Here is a 25,324-nt window from a genome sequence, read left to right as displayed (position 1 = left end):
TTAATAATAGTATTAATAATAAATGACCTTGGACAAGCTGTAAACTCAAAGTATTGCCCTGGTCCACATTCTTTTTTTCATTGACCGTCTTTGTAAAAGTAACGCCACAGCATTTCGCAATCACGCATTTTTTTCCAATCATGCAAAGTACAGTGATTCACCATGCCTTTCACATGCTCATAAAAGAGATTGATTTAGGGACATAAACATATTACCGTATGCAAACTGTACTGTATACAGTATGTATATGTATATTTAATGTCTTAACTGTGCCCGTTTAAGTATTGAATATTCATATCTAATTTTACCACTGAAGGGAAATCTTAGTAGCTGAGCATAAAAACAATAGGAGCATACTGCAACGCGTGTGAAGGCCATAAACGATATTAATTTTAGAACATAAACATACAGTATATGGCTGGTCTCGGTACTTTAAAGAAAACATACACGAAACATGGTTTCATTATGACCAGAATCTTGAGATATTTTTAACTTGATTTACAGTATTTGAGAGGTATGTCTTAACACCGATACTACAGTGCTTAAGTACTACTCACGTATATGTTTCTAGGTTTATATTATGCATTTCATACGGTCAAATTACTTTTGAGCAACTAATAAGAAGCGCGAAACGGTATGCGTTTTACTTTCGTTTCGTGCTGGGACCCGTGGATTGATTAGAGATATCAAGTACATACAAGTCATTTTTTAAATGTTGTAGTTCGTCTTGAAAAAATGTTACGAGTACATCATCTATCAACAATTACACAGGTTCTGTTTCCATATTGCGGATTTTGGTTACGTAATATTATTTTCTAGATTTCACGTTGTGAATATATGATTTGGGCAAACAGAGCCGCAAAGAAGTACATTATGGGTTGTTGTTTTTTTTTGCAGTTTTATCTAGAACAAGCGATGCTTAAACCTTTGTCTGATTCTTGTGAAACTATCCACACGACAGTTACAGTACCTAGGAGTTGACTTCAGTGATGTCACTGATGGGATGTTTCTAAAAATCCATCCTCTGTAAAACGTCTTCTCTAGTTGTCCTGCATATGTATTCGCTAATGAAGCTGTGTGTTCTGAGCCTGGATCTCTACATTTCTGTATGAACCACCTTAGAGGGCTAAAGACAGCTTGTGTTTAAATTGAGTGTAAGGCAATTTATGCTTCTAAAGTCATGGTCAGCATTTTTGTACTGTGCTGTAAACTTGTTCTGTGCCTAGTCACATTATTTTATAGCGTTTTCATAGCGTTATCAAATCTGGTGGCGCTGTGTTAGTTTCCTGACTCCCATGTCACATAGTCTGTGATTGTAACCTGTAATACCGGTTTAATTCGTCACAGCCAGCACTCCGGTTGTAAAGTAGAAGCAGGCGAGATTTCCAGCGAAAAACACCTCCCCCTTCTTCAGGTGTGAGGGTCTTCTGCTCAGAATGAAACGCTAAAATGTAATGTAGGCTCTGAATGGGTTCTGACTTGCTTTAACAAAATATGTTTACAAATCCTTTCACCTGGCATTTTCGTAGTTAGAAATTATGGAACGCTCTGTTAAAAGCAAGGGAGTTTTTATGTCCGTTGCAGTTCTTTTGCAACATGAATATAATTATATCGTTATTAATTTCTTGAGATACGCGATTCCATATTATATTCCCTTTTAATCAAATTCTAAAAGTATGCTTGTTGACTCCGGTATCGCGTTAGTTAAAGACTTCGATGCTTAAAATGTTTAGGAGAAATGGAATACTGGTGTGTATGTTTTCTTTAAAGTACCGAGACCAGCCATATACTGTATGTTTAAGTTCCAAAATTAATATCGTTTATGGACTTCACACGCGTTGCAGTATGCTCCTATTCTTTTTATGCTCAGGCACTAAGTAAAAGGAGATGCTTCATATTGCTTGACTAATTTTAAAAACTAAGTTAGAAATGCAGACGCTCCCTCGGTGCGCTGCTCTGGTGCGCCGGCTCTTACACAGTGCCTGTCTGCCGTAAGCGTTACAATATACATACCCAACACTGCTTGTACCCATCTGTCATGCAAATAAAACACCTTGAATTGAATTGAATTGAGGGGAGAGGGGGGAATACTAAAGGCAATACTGGCTCAATACCCTCGATGGGCTTTGACGTGCTAATGCGTTGGTTTAACAGTCCGGGTGTGGCAGGCTTCCAATGTCAACTCGACTCGATTGGAAGACAATGAACGTATTTTGTGATATTTAGAAATATAAATTTGTTTGGTGCGAGTGAGGTTTTATTTAATCTCTGACCAAGGGAAACGTTTCATTTTTTCAAAGAAATGTTTGTTAAAAAATAAAGTCATAGTTCTATGGGATTCAATCACAGACCATGTGACAAGGGAGTCAGGAAACTACTCTAACACACAGCGCCACCGGATTTAATAACGCAATAAAAACGCTATAAAATAATGTGACTAGGCACAGAAAAAGTTTACAGCACAGTACAATAATAAATGCTGACCATGACTTTAGAAGCATAAATTACCTTACACTCAATTTAAACACAAGCTGTCTTTCTGTATGAACCTCTAAGCTGGTTCATACAGAAAATGTAGAAATGCATTAGCCTGATTATGATTAAAAAACACATAATTAAACACGCGTTTGCGATTTAAATCAGAACACGATTTAAATCAATATAAATGTTTATATTGTAACGCATACTGTCCAGCCTCCATTTCTCTATAAAAATTTACTCTGTTGCACACACACACACAATAGAAGGAGGAACCGCTGTCAGAAGGGAAGATATGTTCAAAATATCGCAAATATCGTTCATGTTGCGATATTTTGAAATATAAAAGTCAATTTATTGTCCATAATATCGCTATTCTATTTTTTCGAAGAAATGTTTGTTAAAAGAAAAGTCCGGCACCAGCTGGATTCGATCACACAACCTCCCAGTTGCTAGTCACGCACCTAGACCAGTCGGCTAGAAGACAGCTCGCATGAACAGGCAGGCGAAAAAGCCCTACACAGCCCTGTCGCAGCACACGAATACCGTTATTAAATTCTTTAGATACGCGATTCCATATTATATTCCCTTTTAATCAAATTCTAAAAGTATGCTTGTTGACTCCGGTATCATGTTAGTTAAAGACTTCAAAGCTTAAAATGTTTAGGGAGAAATGGAATACTGGTGTGTATTTTTTTCTTTAAAGTACCAAGACCAGCTACAGTATATACTGTATGTTTATGTTCCAAAATTAATATCGTTTATGGCCTTCACACGCGTTACAGTATGCTCCTATTCTTTTTATGCTCAGCTACTAAGATTTCCCTTCAGTGGTAAAATTCAATATCTACAACGGGCACAGCAAAGACGTTTTTACTGTAAGTCTTTCTACGACAGACCAACGGACCACGAGTGCCCCTGTCGGTCAACCAATCACGTACTGCGGTGCCACGCGTCATCTTGCGTCATACTGAGCGACGTCACCTGCGGTACGTGTCTGTGACGCGCACTTTGAATGGCTGCATCTGTATCACCCATGTGGGTCCTGCTGTTCAGCTGTGGAAGACGTAGGTCCCCACCTATTTGTGTAGCATTCTGCAGTCCTGTAGAAAGAAGGGGGTTAAAGAAATGTAATGAATAATATTTAATATTATTTCAAAAGCATTTGTTTTGAAATAATATCATTTCAAAATGATAAAATTCCCTAAAGGGAGTCTGTTGTGTTTCATTTGTAATATTTTCAACAGGACTATTTTGTAAACACGAGCAGACAACTCCGCAAAGACGATCAGCAGAATTACCATCTGGAGTACGCAATGGAGAATAATACACACACTGTCCTGGCTTTCAGCAGAGACCTCCACACATGTGACAGAAATGACAAGCCTATTACGGTATGTGCTTGAAAAGGCTGCTTAATAACCCTGCACAATACAGCCAGTGAGCAATCAAACGGTTTAATTTTTTTTCAGTGACTAAAAAATTGGAGCAAACACTGCTTTTGGGGCAAATATATCACAATTAATCTGACATTAAAGAAGAAATATAAGACTTGGGCATGTCCATAAGTTATGAATCAAAGGAAATCTTGTCATCAAAAACACTAATAAAATACCTGTTCACAAGGTTAGAAATAGCAGCTTTAATCACTGCTTGTGTTCTTCTTAACCAGGAGAGCACTGTTAGAGTGATATGGGCCTATCACACTGAGGATTGTGGAGCTGCTGGACCACAATACCATGGAGTAAACAGGGGAAGGAAGAGCCTGCGGTTACTTAACCCTGGGGGTTATACAGCCGCCCCCTCTGAGACGGCTTCCTTTGACTTAAGAAACCTTAATGTAAGTAGAAAATTGCTGGGATCAGCTGAACTGAAAAGGGTCCAAAACCTTTTAACTCCAAAGGGTGTATGGCTTTTAAATTACACATGTAGGCTGTGATGTTTCTATCATCTCACAACCTCTTTTAATTCAAATTCTTTTACATTTTCCAAAGACAACCAGGTGCATTTCACCTCAGTCTTTGAAAGGCAAGTACAAACAAAAAGGTCATGATAACCATGAATGGGAATTAATGGAAACGCTTTGCTTATTAAATATTTGTGTAATGTCGAAAGCAAAAATAGAATATTACTTTAATTTTCTTACACAGATATACATTTCTAAATACTGCACTAATCTACCTCTGATCTGATAGTTTTATCACCAAAGAACTCACTAATCTCTTCCCGGAGGCTGTTATGCTATTACTATCTATTTTTGTCGGGATTTGTGAGAAACTGGAAGCAGTCGAATTTAAAAGGATAGAGCTTGCCTTGAAAAAACAGGGACAGAAAGAAATTGCACAATTTAAAACCATAACCATGTAAAGGAAACTATCTGAAAAAGTGGTGTTGACATAAATTACTGAATATTATGTTTTGTCTTTTTTACTAATTTCAATGTTGACATTTCTATAAAACAGGTTCCAGTGCCTTTTAAGGATACAACCTACTGGTGCCAGTTGTTTAAATTCCCAGAACTTGACAGAAAACATCATGTCATCAGAGTAAGTGAAGAATGTTTATTCTTTCCAGTTTCAGAGTCAACAAGCCTACACTATTACATATTTTCATCCTTATTTAATAGTCCATAAACAAAGCTTAATTGCCTCAGTTATGCATGGTGGGTAGGACCGCTATTGATTATGGAAACATCTCAACTGGGATGGATGGGAGAAATGGCACGCTGTGTTGGATGCTACTGGAGAAGGGAGGGTGACCTATTGCCATTGCTGCTTGGGCCCTTACTTGGATGTCTGAAGGAGCAGAAGCACAGTGCAAACACAGGGGCAGCAAGGGCTGGGATGAGCTGTGGATTCGAGCCTGCAGGGGTGGCTATGTTCCCAGGAAAGACTAAGGATGGGGAAGGGAAAGAGGCAAAACACTTAAGACATTGTTGGGGCCAAAGGCATCTAATGCTGAAAAGCGAGAGGAAAAGTTATAAATGGAGGTGGGAAAGGCACCATGTACTGTATCAGGCAGGAACTGCAGGAGGGACAAGAGAGAGAGAAAAGATAGGTATAAAGAGCTAGACAGAAGGTGGGATAGAGGGGTGTGGTTGCACTTTAGCTCCATGAAGATGCCTTGTCAGGATCAGGGATCCTGAGGAAGGAGATCAGCAGGGTTGGAATTGCTTGGACATTACTGTAGATGCAAGCTGACAAGTCATTGAGCAGCTGCAAAAGTTACGAATGGACTTCTAGATTGGGATCTATGGAAGTTGGTGTGACAAGACCGACCACTGGGAGAACTGTGATATGGCAGCAGCAATAGCAGTTTGTACTTTGAGTTTTAGGCAGCACTGATGTAGTGATATCAATGATAATGTGGCTTTTGTAAAAGGCTTCAATTCTGTGGCTTCATAAGGTCACATGAGAGACACAGATTGATTTCCCTTGATCAGAGAGTCACAGAGAGCTGCACGGAGGGTACAATGCCTTGAAGAATTCTGCATTTTGTTCCTTTCAAGCTGGAGATCATGACTCTTTGAAGAAGCAATCAATATTTGGTATATACACAACCTATTCCACATATTTAAAGCAAAAAACAACAAAAAGAAAGAAGTAAAAAGATAATATAAAAGAAAAATGGAAAAGTCACAATAGCACAAGTATTCAGACACTTTGATGTGGCAAACCAAACAAAACCCTACTATTTATTTGAGCATAGTGATGTCAACTATTAAGAAGTGGAAGGTACCAGACACTACTTAGATACTGAGTAGCTAGACAAAGAGGAAACTGGTTAGGAATGCCAATGGTAAATATGAAAATGTGAGTTCAGTGCCAAAAATGGGAAAAATGTCCATGGGTCAGCCATATCCCGAATGCTCTACAAAGTAGCTGGTATGGAACTGAGAAAAAAAAAAACATCTCAAATCCTCCATGAGGTTTGCAATACTGCTCCTGATACTGCAAATACTGTATGTTACAAAAGGTTTTGTGGTCAAACAGAAAAATAGAACTTTGTGGTCTAAATGCACAGCATTACATCTGGTGCAGACCCAATAAATTGACTCAAACCTCATCACTCGGTTAACACTATCCTTCTTGTCAAGCATGGTGGTGGTAGCATTATGTTAGAGTTCTGCTTCTCATCTAGTCAGGACTGTTGGGAACATTAATAGAGAAAAGCACTGGAATATCTTAGAGCAGGGGTGCCCAACCTTTTAATGTAAGATCGACTTTTTCATTTGACAGTAAAGCACGATCTACAGTACCAGTGTGAATTTGAAGCTCTGATATAGGAAAAACAGGCTGTGGGCACATCAGTACAATAACGATACCCATCACTAAAATGACAGCAAATAATAGCAAGTGACACATGTTACAGTGAACAAGTAATGTCCCCCATTTTAGAAAAAATAATATCCTTCTTTAATATGAGCACTGGCACAGAGAAGTTTACTTGAGAACACGTTTTTTTAACGTGGTGACACTGCTGATCATGCCGATGACATTTTTATTTTATCCCTGCAGCTCGACATTCAGTTCATTCAGCAGTTCAGTCTGTGAGGAATGCTAAATCCAGAAGCCACTGGTCATCCTCTAATTGGGCATAATTATCATGTTTAGACGACTTGAGAAACTATTTGATTTCGGGCAACAGCTGTCTGAACCTCGCCAAAAATGTTTGTTTTTTAAATCTCCAAACAGCCAAGTCAGTAGCCTCAGCAAACGCTTTTTGTATTACTTCTCGATCCCTGAGTGACTTCTTGTGTTGAGCCAGGACGTGGAACAATGCGATGATTGCTGCTTTCCGTCTTGTATTAAGCCTCGTGAAAACCGAATGCTGCTGGCTGAGATTTAAATTTTTCCAATTTTCACAACACTATTTACGGAGCTCCTGTAGCCTTTTTCCAGTGTCAGCCTGCACTCAGGGAAGAGACTTTTCCAACCCGTTCGACAAGGGTTAAACACACATAAGGGCAGTTAAATGTATGACATTACATGAACAGATCTGAATGAATCTTTAGGCGATCGAAAAAAGTAAATAGTCAAATAGCCCATTTAGTTTTTGCCAAACATTCTTGCAACCGATCGACTGACAAGCACTCCGGGATCGACTGGTCGATCACGATCGACTGGTTGGGCAACCCTGTCTTAGAGGAAAGCCCGCTAAAGTGGGACAGAATTTTCTTTTTAGCCAGAAAACAATCCAAAACCGAAGGAGAAAGGAACAGTGGAGTGGACTCATGATAAGAAAGCAAAAATAGCCTACAGTAGTGAGGCCCAGTCAAAATCCTGACCTGAATCCTATGAAGAATCTAAAGAAAAACTTGAAAGCCGCAGTTCATAGATGATCTCCAAGAAACTTGAGTGAGCTTGAGCACATCTGTCAGGAAGAATGTGATAAAACTGCACCAAACCATTCTGTAACGTTTCTTATCGAGACTCACTGATTGGTGCCAAGGGTACTTCCACTGAATATTGAGTTCACAGGTTTACATACCAACATACAGTAATTCAGCTTTTTTATTTTAATTTGTTGAAGATTTTTCATTTACATTTTTTGAAGAACCCTTACTTATACCATTAGACGTCTTAAATTGAAGCATTCAAACTTTGAATTAAATACATTAAATTTAAAAAAACGGAATGCATCACTTTTTCACAAAATGGGACACCTTAGGAAGCATCTGAATATTGCAAGACATAGTATGTCTCTGGCAAGAACAAGCATAAAATGGTAACCTGCATAAAGAAACTTGCAAAAGACTGAGCTAGAATAACATTTAAACATGAAGAAGAAGGCTCCACGGCCGAAACGTTGTGTTTTCTTTCTTCTTTTTTTCAGCGTGGAATAAACCTATTACTTGTTCTTTTGCAGCCTACGCATGCTGACGCAGCTCCCTACCTGTACTACTAACATTTAAACATTTTTTATGTCTAAGTGGAAGTGGCTAAGATTAGGGTCTGATCTCCTTCATAAATTCCACATAATAAGAGGAACTAAAGATAAAATGGAAAAAAACAGAAACTCCAAAACTCCGTAAAATTTTACAAAATCTAAAATGTAGCTTGTTAGTTTTAAGACATAAAGGAGAAACGTATATGCATTATATACATATATGAAAGTGTACAGTATGGGCATTTTAAAAACTGAAAAACACATACAGTAGAAAGTGTTTTCTTTAATTTCCATTACATTCCATTTCCATTATACCTAGTTTTACATTTAGGTATAAATTTGAGATTCAGATTCAATGAAAATATGCAAAAATAATTTTCATATATTGGTAATAAAATACTAAGAAGCAATAAAACCATCATTGACATCATCTTAAGGAATGTCATACAATAAAGCCGAGGGCACTTTTGTCACCAACATTTTATGAACAATAGCTGGCGACATCCTTCTTCCAACATCAATGACAGCTCATTTTCCAACATGACAATGCTCACTTCCACAGAGTCAGGATTACCCAGATACTACAGTATATTCACAATCACCAAATAAAAACCCATCTGAACACTTAATAACTTTATTTTATATAGTACCTGTAAAAGCAATTATCTTGAAGTGGTTTGCAAAAGCAGAGAAACCAAAAATCCTTATTCATACATTCATACAGTACATGCATGTCAACAAACAGTGCATAAGCCATAGTAAACCAGAATATGCTGAACGAAGGTCAGGTTTGTAAGAGTAAATTGATAATATATCAGTAAGATACTTTGGAGCTAAGCCATGTAATCTTGAACACAAGCAGAAAGGTTTGGAAATCAACTTAAAACCTAACATACCATTGCAAGGACTCCAACATGGGAGAGATGTGATCACTTCCACATGACCTGTTCGGCAGCTAGGAGTCTAGCATATGAAAACTGAGCATATGTGTAACTTGTTAAGTGTACTTTTAGATAATTCTGCAAAAATGGAGCATTAAAATAATCCAACCTTGCAGAATTAAACCCCTGAAAAAGTTTTTTTTCTCTCTCCAATGGAAAACGAAACACATTTAGGTGGAGTTCTGTTGTGTTCAACAGCAAACAGTCTCAGTGACAGACAATCTCAAGATGCATTTTCCAGTTGTTGCAGGCATCATTGGGAAGCTCACTCTGTTCAGTTCATATGAGTCTTCTTTGTCAATTAATGCCTTTTAGGTTTCAAGGATTTGTCAGGCAGAAGGTGGTCACACCCATAACTAGGTATCAGTTACTGCTACAGTACATAGTTCCATGACTACTGTTAGAGTCAGTCCATATCAGTGTTGGTTGTGGTTGTTCCTTATGTTTATAACATTGCTAAACTGAATCAAACATCATAAAGTGCCTTGCAAAAGTATTCAGACCCTTTAAATGTTTTCAAATGTTGCTGGATTACAAATGATACACATCTTTTTCCAATCAGTATTTTTATTGCAAACTCATATGCTCAAACGGAATTTGTTTAAAGACAAAATGAGTTATTTGATATCTTAAGGAAAGTCAGAAACTGAAATATTCTGCTTAGCTCCAGTATTCAGACCTCGGTGCTATGTTCACACAGTTGAAAATATCCCTGATGAATTGCCTTTGTGTTATCATTGGCCTCTGCCTGTGCACCACTGAGGTCACTGTCACATTTACTGGATGAAAACCCCTGTCTGTTTAGGGATCATCGGTCAGGCAGTGAATCACAATCAGAAACGTTTATTTGCCAAGTACAAGATATACAAGGAATTTCTCTTGGTGCAGGTGTTGACATAAATTCCAATAAGATTAAAGTAACTAAAAAGAAATATACAGATAAAAACAAAGTTCAGTGATATGTATAATTTAAAAGTATATACAGTTGAGTAATAAAATGTATGGTAATACTGCGTATATTTACAGAAAGCATTGGTAGTATGTGCCGTTAAATGAAAATGATCACAGAGTAGAGATGAGAGAAGTAACCCACTTTATTGGCCATATACAATTTCTTGTATTAGGAATTTGTCTTTTCACATACCCCAGCTTGCTCTCCATGAGACACACAGACAGGGAGAGAAGCTTGGGGTCAGAGCGCAGGTCAGCCATTTATACGGCGACCCTGGAGTAGTTGGGGTTAAGGGCCTTGCTCAGGGGCCCAACGGAGTAGGATTCCTCTGCCAGCTGTGGGATTTGAGCTGGCAACCTTCCAGCCAGAGGCACAGATCCTTAGCCACAGTGCCACCCCTCTGCCCTTTTTTTTTGGGGGGGGGATAAAAAAGTGTCCTTGTTTATAAGAGTTATGGCCTGAGGGAAGAAGCTGTGCAGTTGTTGGTTAGTTCCAGTTTTTAGGGCTCTCCATCTTGGTCTCCGCTGAGAGGGAACACGCTGGAAGAGAGAGTGGCCGGGGTGTGAGGGGTCAGCCATGATTTTCCCCGCCCTCCTTCTCATCCTAGACAAGTATAGATCTGTGTGGGGGGGGGAGCTGGCGGCCGATGATTTTCTCTGCACGTCGCTCAATGTGCTGTGATTTCCGCTTTGAGTGTGATGATGCAGAGCCAAACCAAACAGAACTAGAGGATGTAAGTAGAATTGGACTAGCAGCGCTTGTGACAGCCCAAATTTCTTAAGATGTCTCAAAAAATGCATGCGCTGTTGGGCCCTCTTGGTAATTGTGGTGATGTTCCTGTCCCATTTAAGGTCCTGTTGGATGACAGTTCCTAAAAAATGGTAAGACTCTGCTCTGCTAACCGTGAAACCATGTATTTCCAAAGGAAGGAGAGGGGTGGGCTTCTTCCTGAAATCAGTGACCATCTCCACAGTTTTTTATGTATTCAGCTGCACGTTGTTGACTCCACACCATGACACCAGGCGGTTTACTTCCTCCCAGTATGTGGATTCGTCACCGTTTGAGATAAGACCAACCAGAGTGGTGTCGTCTGCAGACTTGAGAAGTTTGACAGATTCGCTGTTAGATGTACAGTCATTGGTGTAAAGTGAGTAGATTGTGGGAAAAAGCACATAGCCCTGTAGAGAGCCAGTATTGAGAAGGATGGGGTCCGAAATGTGGTCATCCACCCTGACGTGCTGTATTTCTGTTGGTTAAGAAGTCGTGGATCCAATGGCAGACGGGATGGGAAATATTGAGCTACTGTACCTTAGTTTATCCAGAAGTAGATCAGGGATGATAGTGTTGAAAGCAGAGCTAAAGTCTACAAACAAAATACAGGCATAAGTGTGAGAGCTGTCCAGGTGCTGCAGGATGTAATGCAGAGCCAAATTGATGGCATTGTCATCGTTAACTCTGTATGCCAACTGTAGTGAGTCCTGAAAGGCACCAGTCATGATTTTGAGGTGATGCAGAATGAGTCTCTCGAAGCACTTCATGACGACAGAGGTTAAAGAAACCGGAATTGAAGGAAGGGTTATGAAAATAAAGACTAAGATCTTTTGAGGAAGTTGGAGATAAACTGGTAAAAATGCACAGATTAGGAAAACGATTCAAAAACTGTCATAGTGTTTGGATATCCCAGTGAGCACTGTTGGCTCAGTAATCAAGGAGTGGAAGTTGTGTCACACCACCCAGCCACTGCCTAGAAAAGGCCATTCATCAAAACTCAGCATGCGAACAAGAAGAAGGCTTGTGAGGGAAGCTAATGAGAGGCCAACAATCACTTGGAAACACCTACAGATTACAGGGGCTGAGAGTGGAGGAAAGGCGCATCTACTGTGTCAGCCATATCAAGAGCTCTGCATAACACTGGCCTATATGGGAAGGTGCAAGAAAAAAGTTGTTACTCAAAAAGAACCATGTCAAAGCCCATCTGGAGTTTGCCAGATGGCACAAGAGTAATCCAGATAAGATTTGGGAAATGTTTTTGTGATCAAATGAGACCAAGATAAAGTTTTTTGGCCAAAATTCAAAAGCATTATGTGTGGTGCAAACCTAACACGATCCCTATAGTAAAGTATGGTGGTGGCAGCATCAGGCTTCTCATCAGCAGGGACTGGGAATCTTGTTAAAATTGAAGGAAAATGGGTGAAGCAAAGTACAGGGAAATACTGCAAAGGAACTAGTTTCAGTCTTCTAAAAAAACTGAAGCTTTGGAAAATATTCACCTTTCAGTAGGACAATGATCCCAAGCCCAGGACCAAATCAATATTGGAGTGGCTGATGATTAAAAAGGTGAATGTCCTTTGGTGGCTCAGTTCTGACCTGAACCCCATTTAGAATCTGTGTCACGATTTGAAAATTGCAATCCATAAGAGTTGTCCAAGAAACTTGAATGAGCTGAATCAAATCTGCCAAGAGGGTGAAAATCACTCCTAACCAGTGTGCAAAGCTGGTAGACACCTGCCCCAAAAGCCCTAAAGCTGTTATTGCTGCAAATGACGGCTCTACTAAATATTAATGTGTGGTGTCTGCATACTTATGTATGCTGCATTTTTCAGTTCTTGACCTTCTTAAAGATAACTAATTTTTACTTAAAGAACGTGATGTGTGAGCATGTGATTTTGCAATTAAAATGCTGATTGGAAAAAGATGTGCAAGTATCATTTGTAATCCAACAACATTTAAAAACTTTTAAAGGGTCCAAACACTTTTGCAAGACATTGTATTTGCCATCTGAGCCATCGTGGAGTCAGAAAATGATGTTATTCAATGAATTACATTTTTGCCTGTCAGTATATGTGAAAACTTCAGTATTTTGCATATCCACACCTTGCTTCCTGTGTTAATTGCAGTCTTTTTTGTATTTTAAACTTTTTCCTGGCATATTTCCAGATATATTTTTTTCCTGCTCTTCAACACATACGACTTTGAGTTCAGCGTTCGACTTTACTTTCCTTTTTGCAGAAGCAGCCTTCATGTCATTCCACACCAGCTACTGAACTGAGATGACCATTCCAGAGCTTTAATGTTTTGTTTAGAAACTCCTTTGTAGACTATACAGATATATAGAGCCATTGTCCTGCTGGAATACAAGTGTGTGGAACAGAATCACGTGAACCTACAAGATTTCTTGATAATTTGCCCTATTAATTGGTTGTTTGGCAGTGTTTAACACTGGGTTCTCTCTCTTTAAACACTTTGTCTTTGTATCCAAAGTCAAATCTGTCATTGTAATCCAAACATTTTGCCATCCTGGTCAAACAATACTTCTTGCACATTTTGCATAAATCCTACTTGGTCTCAGAAACTTGGAACAGAAATATTGACTATGAACATTTTTATTACGTTTCATTTAAATGACTTTTATAGTTATTTTCTTGTGCTTGATGATTGTGCATTTATTTGATGTTTGTTATAAAGTGTTTTTAATCCTGAATGGGTTTTAAATGGGTTTCATATGAAATATGTTGATAGACCAAATATCTCCATAAAACTTGTTTTTACATGCTATTTTTGATTTTGCTCATATTACATAGTAATTTGCTAGTTTGTTATAAAGCTGAATCTCTTTAAAGTTATACATGCCACTTTCTTTTTTATTGACCGAAAGAATCGTTTAAATTTCCAGCCACACTATGCTGTTTGTATGAGTATAGAAACATCTCTCATATCACAAAATTAGGTATTTAGCTGCTTTTGAAGTTTAACTGGCCATATATGTTTTATTTGTGACTATAACAGTAACTACAATAGTATTCCTCTCTGCACCAAACATCAGTTGCTAGATCTATGCTGACCTGCCTCATTTCATTTCTTTGATTAATATTAATTCAACAGTTTAAATTAGGATAGAAGTTAATCTATCAGGGGTATTCTACAGTATGTTACTAACATGCTGAATTTCTCACTTAGTCCTCCAGTGTATATATGTGCTAATAGAGAGAGAAAAGTAGTCTCGAAAGCAGACTAATTGCATTCACCTCACCAGACTTACCCAATTCCCTTGAGGTAACCCTTTAACACAGACGAGATTTGTCTTGCAGAGGAGATTTTTCTAATGGGAAACAATTGTTTCACTTTAACAGTCAAGCTAAATTACTTTTTTGAAAACATGCGGTTGCAAATGTACTAAAAACTCCAGGGAGATGTAAATTTAGATTGACTTGCTCAGAATGCATCTTGCTAGGTATAGGTATAGGTAGCATTCCTATGCAATTGGGTGTACTTTGGGATATTGTATTTTGCATTGTTCAGCTCATAGTTTATTTTAACAGTTGTGTTTAAACTTTAATTATAAATGATGAAAAGTACATTGGCAGCATTTCCCATTTTAGAGCTTAAGCTCAAGATAAGCGTCTGCTTTTGCAGTTGTTAGTCATTCGTTTGGGATCTGTCTTTCCTGTATTCACTCAGGTTTGTTCATGTTTTAAAGCACACCTGTGTTTTGTTTTAAAAGAACTGTAGTTAGAACCAGTGTGGCCCTTTATAAGTATATGTACAAACCTCAAATTACATGCATTCAGTACTTAATCATGTTCAATACCTTCAAACATGCTATAATTTTACAAAGCATTTAATTACAGGGAACTAGATACTGCAGTGCAACACTAACATTAAAGAGGCTGCCCTTAAAACCTATTCCCGAAGAAATAGAAAAGTTTGTTCTGTACATCAGATCTCTGTACCTGTTAAGGATAGATACATCTGGAATGTTAGTACAGATCAGTAGTGCATCTAATATCTAAAATTCACTCCATTTTGTAAGACCTAGAAAACCATATATTGGGTCTATTAACTTGTCTTTATAACTTACATTATATTAAAATTATAACAATACAATTAAAAGACCAATGGATGAGGTTTTCTTTTTCTAAATATTTAACATGCCCTGAAGAATGCCTTACTTTCCTATTACCTACTGTGTTTATGATACAGCTGTGATTTGTTAATTAATGATAATAATAATAATAATAATAATAATAATTATTATGTTCTTTTATGAAGGCAGTTCTCCTATGTATTAGTTCTGCTTCAGTGTGCACTATTTGAAAAGGAAAAAACAGTTCAAGTTCACATTATCTTTCTCAGGTCTGATAGGTAGAAGTAGTAATGTACAGTATACTCTCAAAACACAAAAGATAAGGGAAAGTTTCTTTTCTCTGACAGGATCACTGAGCTATGGACATTTTATTGATCTTCATCTGCAAACAATGGCCCAACACAAAAAATAGATCAGAGTCTCTATTACCAAAGCATGAAGTAATCAGAAGTGTTGGATGAACAGAGTAAGATGTGCCAAATCCTGTTGAACTACTGATGTAATGCTAGAACAATATAAACAGATAAGAAAGATTACAAATGAGAGGAAGCCTTTCAGCTCATCCAAAGATCCCATCCAGCTGTTATTTGAATGAAGCTAGGGTTTCAGCTTCAACAACAAAGCAGGGTCATTTGTTCCACACACTGTCAACCCTACCGTATGTACAATATCAAGACGTTCATCCTGTTCTCAGTTTTAAAAGCATTTCTCTGTAGTTTCCACTCGTGTCATCCAGTTCATGGTACACCGAACTTCTTAAATGGGCCCCGTCTTAAAAGCAGCACTGATTAGATAAATAATCAGCCGTGTTCTTTTATTTTTAAGAACATAAGGAGAGGTATCAGATAGGAGGCAGCCATTCGGCCCTAAAGCTTGTTTGTTAGTAGATAATTAGATCTTATCCTGCTGTTTCTTGAAAGAAGCAATATTGACATCATAAGAAACAACTCTTGTTCTAAGTTTAAATGCACTTCCACATACTGTAGTTACATTTATGTTCTCTGGTTATTGTTTCAGCTCTTCATTCTAACTAGGTCTTTTAGGTTGACATTGTGGATATTTAATATTTGATTCTAAACTCTCGTATTCTTCCCTGTTCAAAACGTGTTCGTTCTTTTAGCCTTTTGGGGTAGGGTGTTCCCTTACACCAAGGAATGTACTGTATCTGGTTGCTGTGCTTTTGAATTCTATGCCGTTAATTATACTGTACATCCTAACACTCTTTTTGCCTTTTTATTGCTTACCTACTGTACGTTTCCTATATTTTGTTATACCAGAATCTAAATCACTGATATGAATTAAGAAAAGTGGTGGAACTAATACAGATCCCTTTGGCACTCTACTAACTGCATTACCCCAGTGTGCATGCCAAAAGCCTTCTGAAAATCTAAATACCATAATTTGTGCTCTGATTTAGTTAAACAAGTCCTACCTTTTCTGAAACCACGTTGACTGAGCTATTGCTTTTTAGATTATGTTACGGGCGAAATACCCTTTTTCTCAAGTGTAGTGGACCGCATGTGGGACGGTGGGTCTTTCCCATATTAAAGCACTGGGTGCTTATCACAGACGAGATCCAGAAGCTGTAATCAAGATAAGCCAATTCCGGTAACCAGGAAGTACTTATGCATCAGAGGAGATTGCCGAGAAACAGGAAGTTTAGCCCAAGAGGTGGAACCCAATACTGAGCAATGAGACTACAGCGATTCGGCCTTAAGTATGGTAGGTAAGGAGGGGTGTGGTAGTGGACAGGAAATGTGTTTGGTAAATTGTGTCTGGATGCTTTGCGTTTTCCCCTAATGACCGAGGTCAGGGCTACCGAAAGGGATGCCTTCCCGTGATGGGAAGTCGAACTCGTAACAGATGAGTATACTGTAAAAAGTTTATTTTGTATTTAATGCAATAATACAGTACCACAAAAAACTTGCTCAGCTATATACACTTTCAAGCAAGCAGCTGCGTCAGCATGCGTAGGCTGCAAAGGAACAAGTAAAGGTTTATTCCATGCTGGAAAGGAGAGAAAAGAAACACAATGTATCGGCTGTGGAGCCTTCTTCGGGTGTGGGAGAGAGGAACACCGACAGTAGATGAAGCATGGGAGAACAAAAGCTGGGAATGGAGAGGAGGCGGGAGCAGGACAGAAGCAGTATCGACACTCGAGTGGTGTGAAGTCAAGAGAGGTGTAAAGTCATAGCATGCAAATTAATAGAGAGGATTAGAAGGAAACGAGTTTGTAATGGGAGAGAAGGGGGATATCCTCATTACAGGATAATATTGTTTTGGATGTCTTTCTGCAATTGGGGTTCCAAAACCCCTCTTTCTGAATGCAGACGGAGAGCTCAGTATGACCATGGCCATCAGAGCGGAAATAGGAAAATATGGATTTGAAGAGATCTCACAGCCCTGACACAGTTCCCTGACATGCTCTCCCAATCTCCTTCCTGTCTCACCAATGTAAAGCGCTGGGCATTTTCTGCAGATTCCAGATTGATGGAAATACAAGATTTCATCTGAGTGATCCAGAATTGTCTAGAGAGGCCTTGAATATGTGTGTGGTACTGGATATTCTGTATATTTACAGGTGATACAGCAAGTTTTGTTGCAGGGGAAAGTGCCTGGTGTGGATGATTGCTGAGGGCGCTCAAGGGAGCTGTGAACAAGGTTACGCAGATTAGGTGGTCGGCGAAATGAGATGATGGGGCAGTCAAAGTGGAGGGAGGAGGGATGAGGAAGATGAGGAAGTTGTCATTAAGTTGGCCCTGGGGATATAAAGGGTGGTAGGGAAGCAGGAAGCACCAATGGAATCCGGTTGTGAGTCCAGGAGTTCCTATTTTGGTTGATGGCTGTTTCTGGCTCGGGAGAGGGCCCTGTCAATAACATGGGTGGGGTATGCTCTGTTAATTGAAAAAGTGTGCATTTAGAGGGCTTGGCTTTGGAAGTCCATGTTGTGACTGCAAAGTGGCTGGAGCCTTAGAAACTGTTGGAAAGGGAGAGAGTTTTTAGTATGTGTGGTGTGAAAGGAGCTGTATAGGAGATAGCTGTGTTAATCTGTGAGTTTGTAATAGATAGAAGTAGAGAATCGTGGATGGTTAATGGATAGTTTAATGTAGTGAAACGGAAGATTAGTGGAAGATATGTTAACTGTATATTTGAGCAATGGGTTGAAGTTGGTGAAGTTATGCAGGAAATGCTCCAGCTGAGGACCAATTCTGCAAGACGTACAAGAGTGTGGGTGGGTGGATCAAGCACTGTGAGTTTGTCCATAGTATGCTTAAGGGCTGTAAGACCATCATGGCGCAGAATGATGGTGTTTAAGGATGTGATATCCATGGTAAGAATTAAACATTCTGGGCCCTGAAACTGGAAATCGTTCAAAAGTTGGAGAGCATGGTTGGTGTCCTTAATATATGAAGGAAGCCCTTCAACCAGTGGTCTCATGAGGCTGTCGAGCAAGGCTGAGATGTGAGCTGTGGGACCGGCTGTGGGACCGGTGCATGCTAAGACGATGGGGCGTCCAGGGGTGTCAAGTGTGTGGATTTTGGTAATGAGGTTTGAGATGCCTGAGAATGTTCAGCAATGAGACGGTTTGCCTCCGGGATGAGTCTCTTATTGCTGATGAGAAAAAAGATAGTGGATATCGCTTCCTTCTGGTAGTTAGTGGTAGGATCCTGTGGAACAGGATGATAGGCGTAAGTGTTGGTATGTTGTCTGGAGGCTTCATTGATATATACAGTAGGTCTTTTTACCACACCACAACAGCGCCTTTGTCCATGGTTGGATGACAATATCACCTCTATTGCAGAGAGATTTGAGTGCCTGAATTTCAATATACTATACACTGTATACTGTAGATGTACAGTACTCTATAAATGTTGAATTCTTTTGGGATAAGTGATTGGAAAACAACCTAAAAATTCATTTGATTTTTGGCCTCATTCTTAAATAGTATTTGGTGTCAACAAAAAACAATGTACTGTATGAATAAGGTTTCAACCAATGTGTGACCAATAACTAATTAGATGTCCATAAAACTAAGATTTCATGTTGCTAAGGCAACAACACTTATTGACTTTGGAATGCTTTAACGGGTCATGCTTACAGAATAAAGGACTTCCTGTTCAGAAATTTACTGAATTCATGCCAGAAAGATACAACTATTAATCTCTTTTCTTCCTCTGGGTCTCCCAGTGAATTGTTAATTGAGCTTGCACCAATACTCTTTCATTTGAGTCTTTCAGACTACTGTATTTGGTCAAGGCAATCATACAAAAAGAATTAGATCACAGAAGTAGAAAATACCCTTTCTATTAGATGACAAATGCATTCCAGATTAAGTCTGTGGAATTAATGTTAATATTAAAAAAACTCTGGTCCTTTTCTCTTTAAATAACCATAACTGTAATGTTTTAGAACAAAATTTATTTCTGAGTGAATATATGCATGGTATCAATCCTGAGAAATTGGTATTTATTATACAGTATGTTTAAAGTTTAAAAATTTAGATCTAAAATTTAATTTTACTCAAGAGAAAAGAGATGCTATATAATTTATTAAGTAAGCATTTGTAACACAAGTTTAAATCTGATGTTTGTAATGTAGTGTTTCCAGCAACAATAATGTCAGTTGTATTGTTTATAGCAAACTTCAGTGCTGCAGTTGTCTATGTCTTTACATGTACAGTACATTGCTGAAGTATTGTACTGTACACTGAGAAGTACTGTATGAAAAACACAGCGAATGATGATTGGATCCAATGCAGTTTCTTGTGTTTTTAGTTCCTCTCAGTGTATTAATATTTTCAACTGCATGATTATTTCCGAGTATGTTAGAGCTATGACCTTTCATGTCTTTTTCTGCCTCTACATGTTCTGTATTCAAGGCATTTAATCCTTTAACATTTTCTTGGTGTGGAGAGGTGCTTTGTATTAGATGGGCTGAGTAGCCTTCTCTTGTTTGTAACTTTTCTGTTGTTATTAACATAATTCTGTTAAAACCGAGATACTAAAATCCTTGATGTATGACATGATTTTCAATATATGCCTGATCCCACATATACCTGTATAGAGAGAGCATCAAGAGCTAAAACACATCACTCTAGTCATATATATATATTTAGACAAATAAAATAAATGATTCTGCATATTTATTAAATGGTTCTTGCATCATTTTAATTAATTGATGATTTATGATAAGGTGTATTATACTCACGTGACTTTGTTAGTTACAGTAAGCACTAAACCACCTCAGTAGATTTGACACACGTGATGATGATATTGCCTGATGATATAGCCTGTTGAATGTCTAGACTTGCAGACAAAGAAAGAAAACAGAAAAGGAGCTAATATTCCCTATTTACCAAGAGAACATTGACTTTGGTATGGTAGAGCCAAGTTCTCTTTAGAAATAAATCAGTTTTCTATATCAGTAAGTGTGGTGCAGATGTGCAGAACAGTTCACTGTTCTTCACAATCGCTCTGTTTAACAGGCCAATTGATAGGGAGCTCAATCTGGAAAGGATTGTCCTGGTGCTCTAACACTCCATCTAATAGCAGCTGGACAGAACGGCACTATATTGATCAAATCCTGGGACCTGACTTACTGCCCGTTGAGTTGGTTCAAACGGATGTGAAAACATTGCAGCAGGAAAATGCACATCCTTGTGCTGCTTGTACTGCTTGTGTACACTGGCTCATTATATCAAAATGTTACAGCAATGCTTTTGGTACCCGCTTGACAGACATGAGTCCCACTGAACCTCTGTGGAATGAGCTGTGGAATAGACCTGTGGATCATGTTTGATACAGAATCCCACAAGAGAGCATGTGCAACCTGCCACAAATCACAAGATGTAAACCTGTAGTGCTTCTAATGTGAGCCACACATGCTACTAGCTTGTGACTTTCACAGTAGTGATCCCTGTTAGTGAGAAATGTTAATTGCATAATACCTACTGTATGTGTTCACCTGCTCTGTGAATTTCAGTGGATGGAGTTATAAGTGGTTTTATTTTTGATGCTCAGTATAGAAACATTTTCAGACTGTGCACTCTACAAGTTAGTTTTATTAAAATGATTCACGTTTGATTTCTGCTAGCAGTGTTATTGTCCTGTGGGCTGATCCAGTCAGGTCTCAAAAGCTGAACAAAAATGGTCCAGGTCAGTACTGGAATGGGAGACCTGTATAGAAACCCAGGTTGCTACTGTAGGTGTGGCTGGTGAACCAGTGGATGGTGCTCTTCTGTTCAGGCTTGAATTTCAGACCTATTTCTCCAGCATGGTACCAGGAATATTGCTGGAGGACGGGCCATCCTTAAGATGAAATGTTGAACCATGGTTCTGCTGTAAGTACTTTTCCCAAGTCACTTTTCAAAAGAGCAAGGATGTTGACTTCCGTATCCTGAATAAATTCCACTTTGTACTATCTGGACTACCTACAGTAGGTTCCGCTTTAATGCACTTTTTCACTTCTTTGCCTGATTTGTTATGTAGCTGGGATGCTCGTGCGTAGTGGTTGCACATCACCTAGGTTAGTGCTACACTCCAGAGTTGGAGGAAGTGGTCCTCTCCCATGTGTTAAGCCCTTTGGAATCCTTCGGGATGAAAGACACTATATAAATGCGTTGGAATTATTATTTTTTCTTATGATTGAGGTGTTCCTTCATTGTAATGAATTCATTAATCTAGAAATGATTAAATTTATAGTACCTTGTAAAGACATAATGGATACATCTTGTGCTCAGCAAAGCTACTCTATGCAATACTTACTATATATTCCAGTAAGAAATTCCACTGCTTACAAACCTTTTATGATTTACCACGAAGTTCATGTTACCTTGGGTGCCCCAGCAAACGGAATAAATCTTCTGAATTTTAGGCATGTAACAGATCCCAGTTAGTGGTAGCATAGCAGGGGACCTGCAAATGAAACCAACCCTGTAGTGGGAGATTTAACTGCCGACGGGAGCCACCCCAATGTTACTATTCCTTCACTCCTTCCCTACCCTGTAGTCACCCATAAACACGCACAGTTAACTCCACTTCAGAACTGAGGAGCAGTGGAAATGCCTCGCCCAGTCGATCCTGTTTAGGCCAGTCTCTTCTCTTATTTCTCACAGGCGGGCTGGCATGGCCACGGTCGAGGCTGCTGCTAATTAACACAAGTCTCAGTCTTGCTTCTACCCCCCCACGGAATATTTGTAAACCTTATTAGAGTTTTCCCAGAGGATCTCACGCTTAGATTGTGTAATTGCTCTGTCCCAAAGTGATCAGCCAATTTCCTCATGAGAATGCAAAGAATCTGTTGGTGGGACTGTCTCAATGCCGCCCTCTGGTGGTTCAACTCCATTTGTACAGTCCCATCCTGGCCACCCTGTTACTTGAATCTGGGTCCAAAAAACAAAGCAATGACAAACCAGGATCAATCCCAATGAAGCGGAACTGCAATCCTATTTTTATATTTCAGGGTTAGAAGGAATCAGCATTGATAAGGGAATCTCAAGCCATAATTAATAATAATAATAATAATTCCTTATACAGCGCTTACAGCGCTTTTTCTGGACACTCCACTCAAAGCTCTTTACAGGTAATGGGGACTCCCCTCCACCCCCAGTGTGCAGCCCCACCTGGATGATGTGACAGCAGCCATAGTCAGTGGGGAGGAGAGCTGAGTGATGAGATGGTGGTTATTAGGAGGCCATGATTGGTAAAAGCCAGGGGAAAATTTGGCCAGGATGCCAGGGTGACACCCCTACTCTTTTTGAGAAACGCCCTGGGATTTTTAATGACCACAGAGAGTCAGAACCTCGGTTTAACATCTCATCCAAAGGATGGTGTCTTTTTACAGTATAATGTCATCAAAACTATACTGGGGCATTAGGACCCACACATACCACAGGGCGAGCGCCCCCTACTGGCCCCACTAATACCTCTTCCAACAACCTTAGCTTTCCCAGGCAGTCTCCCATCCAGGTGCTGAACAGGATCACACCTGCGTAGCTTCTGTGGGTTGCCAATTTGGAGTTGCAGGGTGATATGGCTGCTGGGTGTAAATCTACTGTATATATTTAACTAGAAATATAAAGCTAAGGTAGTTTTATTTAAGAATTCTGATTTTAAGTATTAAAATGTTTTGGCTCTTTATTCTGAATTTCTATAAGTAATTTTATATATAATTAACTTTAATCTGAAGTGACCTAAAATACAAATGAAAAAATCTGTGTTGAGATAAATTTCAGAAGACTGAAAGAATGTTTATAAAGAAGTATTTATGTAATGGTCATAAGGCTTCATGTTTTGCCCTATACTCAGCTGAACTTGAAAGAGATTTCACAGTATGATATCACTGTAGACCCAGTAGGTAGCATTTTTTTTAGTTAGGATTTCAGCTCAAAGTAGAAACTTCAGCTGATGGAAAACATCAAATGTTTTTACTGATTTCCATTTCAAACGTACAGAAACAATCCTTCCCAATTGAATGAAATGTTAATCTTCTGTTTATCTAGAGTGTTGATATTCAACCACTAAACCAAGGGCTGTATGCAATCAGTATAAGAAAATATTTATACAAATATATTATTTACTTTGCAACAGGAGAATTGTTTTTTCTCGATGTGCATTACAGACAAAGCATTCCTTGTAGTTTCTACATATATTCAAATTTAATTTTCCACAAAAACTACAAAAAAGCTACGGTAAATTATACTCTGAACATCTGTAGCTTGTGTGCACCTTTTTCTTTCTTTCCCAATGCACAATTTTGTGATTATATTTTTTTTATTTAATGGTGTATATACAGATCAGAGTGTCTCACAGTAACAACTAAATATGTTGTTGCTGTGATACACTACTGTACAGTATATGCAAAGTTGCAAAGTTGTATATTCAAAGTTTGCAAAGTGAAGTTGCAAATGTTTAAAAAAACAAATCTATTACTGTCTCATTTAATTTAGTGTGATTATATTTTATTTGTCAATAGTTTATGAGTGTTTCATCTTTTCCTGCATCAGAACTTGCCACTCATTAATGTTGTTGTTGTTTTCATTCTTCTCCTTTTGTCAACTATAGATTGAGCCTTTGATTCAGACAGGACATTCCAATCTGGTTCATCACATCTTGCTGTATCAATGTGATAGTAATTTAAATGAGAGTCAACTCGATTTTGGTCATGAATGCTACCATCCCAACATGCCAGACTCTTTTCTCACATGTGAAAGTGTCGTCTTTGCCTGGGCAATAGGAGGAGGGGTAAGTAATTGTTATTATGTTATGGTGGTCTTACAGTACAAGGCTCAATGTGTGGGGGAAATGTCTAAGGAATGGCACTGTGCCAACCTATCTCACATCGAATCTGATAGAGACAGGGATAGTTAAATTCGTCACACTTAGATAATGGAACAAATGAATCAAAGCTCGTTATGTACAGTATGAAATATATTAAGTTCAGTCTTAGATAGATAGATACTTTATTGATCCCGTGAGGGAAATTGCAGAATTTTTTTTTTTTTTTTTTTTAAATAGTGATGAGATAACCCTTTGGCAATAATGACTATATTTATTTGCTGTTTAGTCTCTCCCACACCTCCTAACACAATACTTATAGATTCCTTTTAACATAGGGAATATGTAAACATATGAAATTGAAACTTGTACTGATGTATCTAGTAATTTGTCTTTGTTATCTAACAGGTTGTAAGTGGTTAAACTATTATTTTATGACCTCCAGGGTTTTACTTATCCACCTCATGTTGGGCTTTCCATTGGTACCTCAATAGATCCTGTCTACGTCCTGTTGGAGATACATTATGATAATCCAACTCGCCAGCGAGGTAGGGGTGGTTCTGTTTCAATTTGTTTCTTAGGTAAAAACATGAAAATGGACAAATTAAAAAAAATTAAAGTCATTCAACCAATCAGAAGTGATTAAGTGATTTATTTAACAGGAAGTTTGAAGAATTGTCTATGAATTGTTGGACCATATGAACAAGGTTGAAATAATCTTTACAAGGATGGTACCCAGAATTCCACTAATGGCATAATTAGGGCATTTTATATCTTCTGTACAAAAAGATTTACCTTTTTAGGTATTCACCATTGCCAAGATGTAGATAAATAAACTAGAAAATATTGTAGTTTATATATTGTTTATATACTGTATATATATTATATATGTAGGTTATATAATATAAAATATTATATTAGACAT

General features: G+C 38.4%; 1 protein-coding gene across 1 annotated transcript in view; it reads left to right on the top strand.

Annotated features, from left to right (window-relative positions):
• The window catches only part of moxd1 (monooxygenase, DBH-like 1), a 48,418-nt gene that overhangs the window by 4,826 nt on the left and 18,268 nt on the right, over positions 1–25,324 (top strand). The window contains exons 2-6 of the mRNA XM_088908496.1: positions 3,726–3,872; positions 4,151–4,318; positions 4,941–5,024; positions 24,187–24,366; positions 24,845–24,947. Coding sequence (XP_088764622.1) covers positions 3,726–3,872; positions 4,151–4,318; positions 4,941–5,024; positions 24,187–24,366; positions 24,845–24,947 — 682 coding nt within the window. The remainder of the gene's footprint in view (positions 1–3,725; positions 3,873–4,150; positions 4,319–4,940; positions 5,025–24,186; positions 24,367–24,844; positions 24,948–25,324) is intronic.

Source organism: Atractosteus spatula, chromosome 2 (assembly GCF_055471065.1).
Source record: "Atractosteus spatula isolate fAtrSpa1 chromosome 2, fAtrSpa1.hap1, whole genome shotgun sequence".
In the NCBI taxonomy this organism is placed as follows: Eukaryota; Metazoa; Chordata; class Actinopteri; order Semionotiformes; family Lepisosteidae; genus Atractosteus; species Atractosteus spatula.
This window is presented reverse-complemented; position numbering and strand designations above follow the sequence as displayed.